The following is a 13,136-nucleotide window of genomic DNA, read 5'->3' as shown; positions in this document are numbered from 1 at the left end:
TATTATGTTTTCTATTTCTTTTCCTTTTTTATTTGTTTCTTTACTTCCCCATATTACATTGTGACTGTTGAGATCTCCTAGTAGAAAAAAGGGTTTAGGGAGTTGTTTTATTAATTAAGTTATCTCAGTTTCGTTGATTGTATCTTTTGGAGGGATGTAGATTAAGCAAAGTGTTATAGTTCTATGTAGAGTCACTGAAACTGCAATTGCTTGCAAGTTTGTGTTTATATTTATTTGTCTTTGAGGGACTTCATTCTTCACAAGTATTGATGTGCCTCCAGAAGCTCTGTCCGTATCTTTATTTATGTAGTTGTAAGATGTGTAGTGTTTTATGTTGATGGTATTATTTTCTTTCAGAAAGGTCTCCTGTAGACAGACAAGTGCTGGGCTCATATTTGTTATTAATAATGTGAGTTCATTTTGGTTTGCTTTTATCCCTCTGATATTCCATTGTAATATTTTGTTCATCATTTGGAATTGTGTTCAACTTCCATCGTCTCCAATCCCTCAAATCTATTTTCTGTCGGAGTCCCTGTTCGAGATATAGATCGGGATCTTTCTTTTCCTGTTTTTGTTTGTTTTTTTTTTTTGTCTGGGGGGATTTTTGATTCTTTTCTGGCTTGTGATGTGTTTGATCGGTTGTTTTTGTAGAAATGGTTTGTGGTTTTGTTTCTTTTTGTGGTTCAGTAGTGTCTTTACTTAATATTATCCTTGGATTGGTTGCAGACATTGCACTATTCATTTTCCTCATTTCTTCTAATAGTTCTTTCATTTCCTTTATTAGTTTGCTTAGGACATCAATTTTCTTGTCAGTTGTATCCGTTACATGTATATGACCATTTTGATTGTTGATTGGAGTAGTTTTTTTTGTTGCATCTGCGTATGTTTTAGTTTCGATGATTTTCCTGGCCTCTGGGTAGGATATATTCTTTATATGTTTTAGTTTGGTCACTTCTTTTTCTCTTTTCCATATTTCGCAATATCTAGAGCCAGCGCCATGGTTTCCCAGGCAGTTGGCACACTTGAAATCTTTTCTGCAGTCAATGTGTGGGCCACTTTCTCCACATCTTCCACACACTGGTAATCGTGTGCACCGATCTTGATGGTGTCCAAACTTCTGGCACTTGAAGCATTGGAGGGGGTTTGGAATATAAATTTCTACATTTATTTTCATATATCCGACTTTCACTTCTTTGGGTATGGTGAGGGAATCGAAAGTTAGTATATATGTATTGGTATCGATTTTCTCACCTTTTTTAATTTGAACTCTGCGAACATCTAACACATTCTGTTTCTGTAAGTTTGTCCGGATTTCCTCCAAGGGACAAAGTGCAAGTTCGTGGCTTTTCACTACTCCTTTGCAGGTATTTAGGGTTGGATGTCTGTAGCATTTGACTTTGATGTTTTCAAATAATTTTAGTTTCAATATTTCTTTAGTTTGTTCTTCGTTATGGGTTTCTATTAGTAGGCTGCCATTAAATTGTTTTTTTAATAGACTTTGGTTTTAGAGTTTTAAGATTTTTTTCAATTTTAAAAGGTGATAGTTTGCTCAAAGGAGTTTCCTCCATTGATTCTATTACTACGAATGTTGATTTCCTTGGTTTTATAGTCTCTTCGTCAGAGCTACTGATGTCAGAGACATCAGAGTGGGTTCTCTTTGGGTGGTTGGGTGGTTTTTGGGAGGAATAAGCCATATATTTTGTTTTCTTTTTTCGTCATCTTTGTTCCCCACCCACCTCGGAGTCCTATTTGGGAAGAGCCTGGGGGGAAACCCATTCGCCCAGCCTCTACAGGGATACAATGATTATATAACCGACTTTGGTGGTATCATAATGATTATCTGTTCTCTCTTGATATTGCTATGGGATCTGTAGCAATCCTGAGGGGTTTACAGCCTCGTCATCGATATTCACACCTAATCGATTGACCCTCAGCCACCGCTTTCCATCATATATTAGGGAGTAGGGTTATTTGTGGGAGAGGGGGGGATGTGTTGTATTAGTAGTGGGTTTTTGGAATGGGCAATATATGGTGGGGCTTGGCGTGACTGGCCGATTGGTCGGATCGGGCCTCTCCGACCGCCCGTCTAATCGAAGTAAGGGCCAAAGTAATGTGTTGCGGTGCCTAAACTTCTATGTAGCCTGGTTTAGGTTCGCTCAATCACTAGGATCACGTCCTAAGACTTTACGGGTAGCAACCCACGGCTAACTGGTTGCCCCATTGAGGGATTTTTACCCTCTGCAGGGGGACAGTCGGTTTGTTCTCATGCCCTACCAACAGGGCAAAAAAATAAATAAATAAATAGATAATTTAATAGAATATATTTGTTTTCTTTTTCTTTCTTTTTTTGTTGTTTCTTTTCCTTTTTAAAATCTGTTTCTATTTAACCCATAGTTGGGACCCTAACAGGTACTACCACTCCGGGTCAGGGTGGACCTGGGAGCAATGGCAATTAAGAGGTGGCTCCACACTCCCCAAGCCCGTAAGCTGGACCTCACCATCGGATGTAGTTTAAGGTCATATCCAGGACCGGGAGTAAGGTAGGAAAAAATAAAATAAAAAGGGGAGGGGGAAATAGGCTGTTTTATTTTTGGTTTTGCAGAACATAATTAAGTTTTACAAAAAAGATCAGAAAACAAAAAAACGTCAATGTAGGTGCATTTCGTCTCAGGAAGCCACAGGGCAGCCTGATCTGGTAGCACCATTTCCTTTAATTGTAACTTTTCGCTATACCTACCTTTTTGGTATAAAACACAAAAACTTTCTATTAATGGTATTTCTCATATATGGTCGTTAACTTTGGAAAGGTTATTTTGTATCTACGGCGCCATGTCACATGGTATATTGTTTTTTTTCATTACGCACATTCATTTATAAATTATTAAATTAAATATTTATCTTTTTTATATTTAATTAGTATATATTTTCTTTCTCTTCCGCTATATTTTTTTTTATTTAATTCATTAAATCTGTTAATTATGAGGACCAAAATAATGAATCGTGTGTATTTATTCTCTAATTTTCTTGTTTTTGTTCTGTTATATAAATTCTATTTTATTTGTTTTTTTCTCTGAAGGATAAATTCTATTTTCTTTGAGTTTTTTTTCTGTATTCCAATTAAGTAAAATAAATTTTCTCTAAAATAAATTTTGCTAAGTTTTCCGTTTAGTTTACTATATAATAATTTTATTTAAACCAAAACACGACGGTGTAGACATAAAATATCTCTTCCAAAGTTAGGGAACATATTTGGGAACTACCGACCATAAGTATAAAACTACCTGGTATATTTCAAAACAATAATTCCCTAGGAATCGGAAATCAATATTTTCCCGGAATCGGAATCGTATAAAAATTAGGAATCGTCCCAACACTAATTTAAATATTTGTAGGAGGTGCTCAGTTTCTAATGCCAATTTGTTTTATTTTTTGATTGAGTAACTGATTATAATTGTTCAGGTATGGTATTCATGTATAAATATTTGTTATGATTAAAAAAAAAAAAAAAATTCTTTCATTTGTTTTTGTTGAAGTTTGTTAACGCATTTCATTTTTGTAAACTGTTTCAACCATTTCCAGTACTAATGGTTTAGTGTCCTGCATTTTGTTTTTAGTAAATAGGAGTTATCTCCCTCAGATTTATCCACCTCTAGCATTAGTGCCAATGTTAATTAACAAAAATAAGATTGTTAAAAGAAAAAAAAAAAAAAAAAAAGTTCTACAAAATCCTGATGCTTAAGGTATAGTTAAAAATTCAATTTTTGGAAATATATCAAAAATTATGTCATGTCGAAAATAGTAATATACAAAAAATCCTGAAAATGCAAATAACTACTATTGTAAGTATGGCGTAGTTTGCTTGAAGCATTGTTAGAGAATAAAAGGTATTTTTAGAAGGCTAGAACAATGCAGGAATGTACAGTCGTGAGAAATATATGAATAGATAATTCAATATTTTTTTCTTTTTTTATTATATATTCATTCATTTATCTACCTGAATTTTAACTGTGGGTGATATTTAATTCAAAGGTCCTTTAGAGTAATAACCCATCGTCAGTGGAGAAATGAATCCTCTCTAGGATGTAAATTACTATGGTGTTGTTATGTTAGCACAAAAAAGTATCGCTATCGACAACAAATATTTCTGCCATGACACATGTAATCTAAAATGTTCCTTTCGGAGTTAGTGGAGAAATGAATCCTCTCTAGGATGTAAATTACTATGGTGTTGTTATGTTAGCACAAAAAAAAAAAAAAAAAAAAAAAGTATCGCTATCGACAACAAATATTTCTGCCATGACACATGTAATCTAAAATGTTCCTTTCGGAGTTATGTTTCTTGTGTAGCTGAACATCCAAGCACAATGCGATTTTACCTAATTTTCCGTAACAATTATTTTTAAAACTAGAAATTTTTACTCAATTTTCCTAATTTTAGGATATATTACTATTTTCGGCATGACAATTAAGTACATAATATGGTTTTTGGTTAAAACATTTTAAAAAATTGATTCGTCGACTGCACCTTAAACATCAAAAGAGGTATTTTTTTACGCGACCAAGCATCTAAGAAAAACAAGTGAAGCATGCATGGTGTCCCGTGAGTGCACAGTGAACAAGGCATAAAAATATTACGAAGTTCAGCAGTTTTCTTCACTCATTAGCCCCAACAGCCCCCCCCCCCCTCCTAAAAAAGAAGGGGCAAGTCACTCTCGAAGAAAAAAAAATGGACCAATCAGATTAAATGATGACTTTGTGACAAGTGGACATTTTTATTTTCAATTTAGAAGATGGCGATATAAAGAAAACAAATCACTGGCTTCGATATTTTGTTCTCTGCTTACAATGGTTAATGTTTTAAAGAAAAAATACTATTTAGCGCAAAATAATTTGTTTGGCAATAGTGCCCTTCCTCCAAAAATTCTCTGGAATTTGTAACGCTAAACTTGGATTCAACCAGCGACCCCTCCCTTCTAAATGTTAACCCCCCCCCCCCAAAAAAAAAAAATTTCTTTCATAATTTTTAAAGACCGTTTAAACGTAATAAAAAAAAAAAATAAATAAATGAATAAAAAGCAGGACTGACATACACAAGTTAGATCCCCATTGCCAAATAGGCACCAGATACAATGTCGAATGCTGTTATTTCTTTATTTTGGAACAACTGGACATTTTAAGGCTAAATTTCATGAATTCAGCCGGGTTTTTTTTTTAAAATTAAATTTGGCTTGAACTTTGTGCTTTTCGGTAATGTTGAAGATTCTCCTTCCTTTGTTTACAAAGCCATTTGGCGGAAGTAACGTCTGACATTTTTATCTATGGATGACAAAAACCGTATAGAATAACCCTTTTTTTTTTTCATAAGTTTTATTCAAACAGTCTTTATTTGAACTTAATGGACTGTTTTTTTTGTATTTACTAACTGTTGTATTCTTTTTATCAAACAAAAATAGAACTTTTTATAATGAAATATATATTATGGACTGTTTTTCAAACATCGAAATTTTAAAATTAAAGTTAGTTTTATTAAAAAAATAAAATAAAAGAATGATGAGGTGTTTGCAAAACTTAGTCATCTACAAGAATTCCTCTGGCAGCGAATCAAAGGCAATTATTTTGGGAATATCATGTATTGGATGTATTTAAAGTAATAGTTATTTAAATAGTTCAACATATGATCTCGTGGGGAAAATCCAGCTTCCCAATAAGGGGCACTCTGGATAGGAACAAAAATAATCTCAGTCATGAACGATTTCTCCACCGACCGAAGACAGGAAAGGTGAAGTGTAGCATCAAAACAGATACTACACTGTGATCTTGTCCCAAAGGCCAAGAAATACTTGTGTTTATTATGTTTCTTTGTTTGTTCCTTAAATTCATAATTCAGTTTTATCATTAGATTGTATATTGCTTTAAAATTACGTAATTTTACATAATATTGAATAAAGTTCAGTTTTATTATTAATCGAATCGGAATTGTTTTTTCTTTTTTAACGTTTTAAATCTTTAAAAATGTCCTCATATAGTATCCGACAGTGATACTTTAATAAATCTTACCTACATTGCCAGCAGGCATTTTTTAGTTAACAGGTCTTCTATATCTCTGTGGTCATAATGTAACACGTGACGTAACGTGTGTAACAAATTCAAAGTATTCTTTCCATAAGAAAAAAATAGCTAGATTTTTTTTTTTTTGCTATTATTTTGCAAATATATTATTATTATTATTATACGATAATAATCACGAGGTTGTTGGCTCAGCAACCGAGAAGGCTAACATGCTTGCCAGTCGGATTGCCTCAAACTCCACACTGGACCCTCCAACCACCCCCTACCTGAATTTCCTATGCGGACAGACGCCACACTAGACGATCTGAAAATCACCCCTGCTCAGGTGGATGCTATCATAAAAAACCTTGACACTTCAAAAGCATGTGGACCTGATCTCATCCCAGCTGTGCTATTAAAAAAGTGATCGGCCAAAGTGGCTCCAGTTCTCTCCAAACTCTACAACAAATGCCTTAATGCAGCTTGCTTTCTGGGCTGTTGGAAAACTGCTTCTGTGGTACCAGTATTCAAGAATTCTGGCGAAAGAACTGACCCAGTAAATTATCGCCCCATTAGCCTCCTCCCACTTTTTGCCAAAATATTTGAGACCTTAATTAACCATGCTCTAGTCCATCACCTTACAGATGCTAAACTTCTGACCGACCAACAATATGGATTTAGACAAGCTCGTTTCACAGCAAACATCCTAACTAATCTCTGAACATATATACCATTCACTGGACAAAGCGGGGGAGGGCAGAGCAGTAGCTCTAGATATATCTAAGGCTTTTGACTGGCATGAGGGACTCCTCAGGAAAATTAGATTATACGGTATCACTGGTAGAATACTTAACATAATTAAACCCTTCTTAGATAAGAGAAAAATCCAGGTTGTCCTCGACGGTCGTACATCTAAATGATATAAATGCGGGAGTGCCCCAGGGTTCTATCCTTGGACCTCTACTCTTCCTAATTCATAAATGACCTCCGACAAAATTGTCTCTGAGATGGGTATATATGCTGATGACACCACAGGACAACAAATGAACACATATCTAAAGAAATGGCAAAAACACTAGAGGATGACCTCCAATCTAGTGGAATGGGGACAAAAATGGATGTTCACATTCAATGCCGCCAAGACTAAACTAGTTTCATTCAATAATTACAAGAAACCTTCTCTACCACCTATAGCAATGGCCAATGACTCTTTATCTAAGAGTACATCTTTAAAACTCCCTGGCCTAACGTTCACAGGAAACAAGAGTTGGAACAATTACATTGAAGGCATTGCCAGGGCCGCTGCAAGGAAGGTGGGATCTCTCTACCGTGCTAGAAAACTACTAACACCCGAAAGTATCCTGTACCTCTATAAGGCAACCATTCACCCATGTATGGAGTGTTGCTGTCATATTTGGGCTGGTGCATCGGCTACTAGTTTCTCACTCCTTGGCAAGGTTCAAAAGAGTTGCAAATCTGATAGGCCCTGAACTGGCATCTAAGCTTCAGCCTGTCCCATCGACGAAACGTTGCATCCCTCTGCCTGTTCTCTACAAGTATTTTAATGGTGAATGCTCTGACGAACTGCAAGCACTTGTGCCCCCACGACATGAACACCCTCGACAGACTGCTAAATCACACCCCCCACACTGTAGAGATCCCTAGATGTAAAAGATCGTTCTACTCCAGTAGTTTCTTCCCACAGAACCGCTAGACTTTGGAATTCCATTCCAGGTCCCTGCTTAGTGCTTCCCCAACTGTACTGACGTGCAGAAGTTCAAGTGCAACATGAACCGACCTTGCTGCCCAAATCCCTACATAGTACCCCAGTAGTTGTTGCCCCTGATAGTAGCCCCCCTACGCCAAAGTGGCAATGTAATAAAAAAAAAAAAAAAAAAAAAAAAAAAATACTAGCTTATAACCAGAAAGGATTGTTTCCTTGGGGGGGGGGGGGGTTTATTAAAGAATGAGAAAATAAAAGTCGATTAAGCGTCACATGTGTTACATGAACATAGGGCTAACGGTAATCGTGAAGAAAGAGAGCCTGTTTCCTCCGTTTGACTATAGGTGGCGTTACTGTCTGTCCACCCAGTTACGGAAGCACAAAATGTATATAATGCCACCCTTGAAATAAAAATAAATGTTTTTGTTATATTTTAATTTTAAACATGGTTTTTTTTTGGGGGGGGGGTGCAAACATATTTAAGTTTTGTTTTTTGTTTTTTCAAACATATTTACGTTTTTTTTTGTTTGTTTTTCCAAGCATATTTAAGTTTTATTTTTCCAAACATTTACGTGTTGTTGCTTGTTTATTTTAAAACATTTACGGTTTTTTTTTTTTGGGGGGGGGTTGCAAGCATAAACTAAATATTTTTGAAATATTTTTCTTTTTGAAAAGTTTGCTTATGCACTTATTGGTACCGCGCTATTTTTTAATAGTAGTTTCAAGTAAGATTCAGGTTTTACAATATCCTTTTTCAAATATATATATATATATATATATATATATATATATATATACTTGCGGAAAAGGTAAAGTAAGTGCAGAAAAATTAAGAAAAAAAGGGGGGGGCCATAAAAAAGATAAAAGAAAAAACGTTGATTTTTTTATTATTATCATAAGAGCGTAAAAAAATACTCGCGGAAAAACGGTTGTACCCATAAATATGTTTAAAAGAAAAATATAGCAAAAACATTTAGTTTATGCTTGCAAAAAAAAAAAAAAAAAAAAAAACGTAAATGTTTAAAAATAAACAAGCATCAAAACGTAAATGTTTGGAAAAATAAAACTTAAATATGTTTGCAAAAAAATAAAACTTAAATATGTTTGCACAAAAAAAAAAAAAGAAACATGTTTAAAATTAAAATATAACAAAAACATTTATTTTTATTTCAAGGGTGGCATTATATACATTTTGTACTTCCGTAACTGGGTGGACAGACAGTAACGCCACCTATAGTCGAACGGAGGAAACAGGCTCTCTCTTTCTTCACGATTACCGGGCTAACTTTATGAAAATTTAATGTGAAAATGATTAACAGAAACTTAGAGCCTCAATTATTTTGAAATCTCTATATGTCTCAATCATGAAAAATAGAATTAAACAATTCTGTTATTTATTAGTAAAAATGAATGCCTGAAAAATAGGCATTCATTTTCTGACTTCATTAAATAGCCGATGTTTATAGCTTCAGCAGTTCAGCAGTAGCACACAAGATAAAAGATTAGAATTTATTTTTTTTTATAGTTTAAGGTGTCTTAAAAAAAAAAAAAAAAATATTGAAATTCTTTGATTTTGGATCACTTTCCATGGAATGAGCCTAGAACGTTGCATTAGAAATTGAAAATATTTAAATATGGACTTGACTTTATTGTTGAAAAATTAAAAGAAAAAAAAAAGGGAGGTACTGACTGCTCGTAAACGTGAACCAATTTGTCCTCTATCCGTCTTTTTGCTCTCATAAATTGTTGGGGGGGAGGGGGGTCCTCCACGAGAAAAAAAATTCATGAACACGATATGACGGCAGCCATATTTGATGTGCGAAATTCAACCGCTGGGTAAACCGATTAATGTATTTATATTAGAGATGAAATAAAAAAAAATAAAAAAAACATTTAAAATTAAAACAAAAATGGACGAGTTGAGAGAAGTTGAAAAAATAAATGAGGACTAAACGACGATTTAAAATGTGGTAAAAAAAATCAAAGGAATAAAAAAAAATATGCAGAATGCAATCGGTGCTTTTTTTTTAAGGGGAGGGGGGTAAGATGTTGAAGTTAAATTCAATTTTTAACATTTGTTTATTAAATTGTTAGGTAAAAAAATATCTTCATGTTAAGAATGGGTTACTAACGTTATTTCACTGTAGTCAGTATTCTGCACTGCACATATCAAAAATTATACTTTTTCTTTTAGTATTACAAACACAATCTGAAGAATAACATGCTGAAAATGTAAAAAAAAAAAAAAAAAAAAAAAAAATACAAAAAGCAACATTTTAACAAAATTGAGTGCAGTATTGCACATGGAGTCTAGTTATTTGTATCGCTTTAAAAAGAAGAAAAAAAAGCTATGAGACGTACGTCGTCCTTATTAAATTAAATTTAACTCCAAAACGTTCACCTATGAAGTAATTTGAAGTATAAAGGCAGTAAAAACAATAACAAGGCTGTAAGGTATTGAGATGGTTCTTACCCTTTTGTCAGTTTGCAAATGTCGCCCGTTTGTAGCAAACAACCGGCTTCATCCCAGACGGAGACATTCACCGACCCGGATTTATCGGAAACTTTACAAGACCTGACATCATGCCCATCTTTAGTACGAGTTGGTTTGCCTACAAAAAGAAATGTTTTAATAGAAAAATAACGTTTTAAAGGAGACAGGACTTTCACTAGAATTCGAAGTAAAATCTCGATCTTAACATTAACATTACTGCATTAATTTTAAGGTTAACTTTATTTTAGAAAATATTTTTAATTTCATAAAATAAAGATTTTAATTGGTATTTTAGATGGGTAAAATTAAAATAGATGTACATTATAAATGGAGTTGCGAGGACACAAATGCGTAGTGAAATCATACGCCATTGATGGCAGTAAAAAAGCTTAGAAAATTTTCAGCCCCACAAAGAACACGCGGTGTGGAAGAATATTTTAAGCTTAGTTGCGTTAGGGGGTAAGGGTAAGGGTGAGGGAATCCAAATCCAAGTTAAAGAGTGTGATACAATCTCACCTTAGGGTAGAACATTTTCATACTGGACATAAGAATTAAATCAGAAGAGAAATAGCCTGATATTCTAAAACCCAACTTCCGTTTTTCTACGTCACACTTCCGTTTTGCATACGTCACAGAAACTACCCCCCAACCCACCACCCTGTGGCAGAGAAATATATTACTTATGGCGCTACTCGTGAGGGAGATGGGGTACATACACTATACATCGAGTAAATTTTTTTTTTTTTTTTTTTTTTTACACTTACGTGAAACAAACAAATTGGGAGTGAAAAAAAAAAAAAAGAGTTCAATTACACGCCTAGAATAAAAATACTAAAGTCAGGCCCGAGAGGGAGGGGGCAGTAAGTATATTGTACGTTTTTTGTTTACCTACCTATATCCAGAACAATAAAAATAACATTTAGACTCTTCATACCGGGTCTTAGGTCTCTGATTTGTACATATGGATGACCCTCCATCAAACAATGTAAAGAATTTAAAAATAAAATCTACACAAACCAATAAGTTAGTAACTAACCAGGCCCAAAATTGTGCTTTTAATATTTAATTTAAAATATTTTTATATTAATGTATTTAAATTTACGTTGGTTTGATTTCAGAAGACATCTCATTTTTAAAGTGAAAAAAAAAAAAACTCGTCTGGTCTAACTTGGTAATTAATTACTGATATTGAAATCTGATGGGCGTTGGTTACCAAATATTTTTTAGGACGTGCTAATATGCTTAAAAATAAGGAAAAGGGGAAGTAGATGTAAGACGCTTTCACTCCTAATGAGTATGTCAAAAAGAAAACTCGAATTTATACAGGCAGCAACATACGGGCACTTTAACGCAAGGGAGACAACAAAGAGAAGAAATGCGAATTTCACAAACAGTATTGCCAATTTAGCGATTTTCAAGCTAGATCTAGAGATTTCGTTTGCATTGCAAATCTAGCGAGTAAAATTTTGATCTCGCGGCTAGTGTTTTTTCTAGAAAATCTGGAGATATTTGACATCTACACATCCACAATTTAAAATTAAAAAAGTAAAGAAAAGCGCTGGAAAATACTTTAAAACATCAAGTAAACTATTGAATAAAGGCAAGAAAAGAAGTCTCATTCTAACATTTAAAAGCAACTTTATTGGTTATTTTTGTTAGTAAGAATATAGGAAAGAAATGAGTTCGTAGCTGAAAGTGTTCTTGTGTAATGTGTGGAAGCGTAGATTTTAGCTTGTTGAAGGAGAACAGTGTTTATGTGTGCTTGTATCTATAGTAGCCGTGGAAAGAGTTTCTGGTGTGGAGACATAGATTAGATATGAAAAGTTAAATGAGAAAGAAAGAGAAAAGAGTTCAGTGGATACGTGTTTTGGAGATAGCCATGTTGGCTTGTATGTACTCATGACCCAAAGGCCCAGACGCGGTCGTGATTCAACAACAGAGGAGTGCGCTGTCAGGCAAAACCAGGAAGGAAGAGAGTCTGTTTCTGGTTAAACATTTTAGATTTTATACACTTGGTCAGTGGTCACATGACAGAGCTGGCTTCTGATTGAATAAGCCTGGAAGAAAATTGATTCAAAATCTCCGGCCATGAGATTTCGCTCCTCGTTGCTTGTTGCAATTTTCGTCTGCTACAAAACTCATTCAGGTAGTTAAAAAAGTAGCATTATTTATTTATTGTTGTTTCACCATTTATCTTCGGTTAACCATTCTTAAAACTCACTATAAAATTGATTTTTCCAAATACTTTTTATTGGGGGGGGGGCGTTCGAGTTTCTATCATTTAAAATAAGATCTAAGCACTCCCCTTAATTTAAAAGTATTGGTGCTAAATGCACTTACTGTTCCACGCTATTTTTTAAATCATATTTCCAAGTTTAATTAAAGTTTTATGATATGTTTTTTTTTATTCAATTGTAAGTTTAGAATAGATACAAAACACCGTCCCCTCCCCATGTTAAGAATGGCTTTTTAAATAACGTTATTATTTCAGCACGGATCAATAAGTGCATGAGTAGCAGTGTCAGAAATTTCGTGAAAACTATTAAATAATTCCACCCGCCATCTTTTGAAGCTTATAACTCCTCGAAAAATGTCATTCAAGCCCTAATTTTTTTTTTCAATTAAAGGAGCAAGGACCAAGGTTTCATTAAAAAAACACACACACAAAAACAAACAACGTGGGTTTTGTGCAAGCCTTTTCTAGTCTCGCACAAAAACACACATTCATATTTCAAGCTATGTCATATACATACGTGCTCACAAACATACGCGCCCACGTCCACACACGTACATATATTCACGTTCGCGTACATACACTCACATTCACGTATATATACACACACGCTAACGTATACACATGTACTCACACAC

General features: G+C 34.2%; 1 protein-coding gene across 2 annotated transcripts in view; it reads right to left on the bottom strand.

The window, feature by feature from the left end:
• The window catches only part of LOC145247888 (SOSS complex subunit B2-like), a 68,431-nt gene extending 56,177 nt beyond the window's left edge, over nt 1-12,254 (bottom strand). The window contains exons 1-2 of one of the 2 annotated variants that reach the window (XM_080109499.1): nt 12,128-12,254; nt 10,245-10,383 (exon numbers count right to left, since the gene is read on the bottom strand). In XM_080109499.1, coding sequence (XP_079965625.1) covers nt 10,245-10,383; nt 12,128-12,146 — 158 coding nt within the window. In that variant the 5' untranslated portion in view covers nt 12,147-12,254. Of the gene's footprint in view, nt 1-10,244; nt 10,384-11,157; nt 11,387-12,127 lie in introns of those variants that run through there. The other variant, XM_080109498.1, reaches the window with a different exon arrangement.
• Between the last annotated feature and the right edge of the window lie 882 nt (nt 12,255-13,136).

This window comes from Euprymna scolopes, chromosome 26 (assembly GCF_053919585.1).
Source record: "Euprymna scolopes isolate OS-2025 chromosome 26, ASM5391958v1, whole genome shotgun sequence".
In the NCBI taxonomy this organism is placed as follows: Eukaryota; Metazoa; Mollusca; class Cephalopoda; order Sepiida; family Sepiolidae; genus Euprymna; species Euprymna scolopes.
This window is presented reverse-complemented; position numbering and strand designations above follow the sequence as displayed.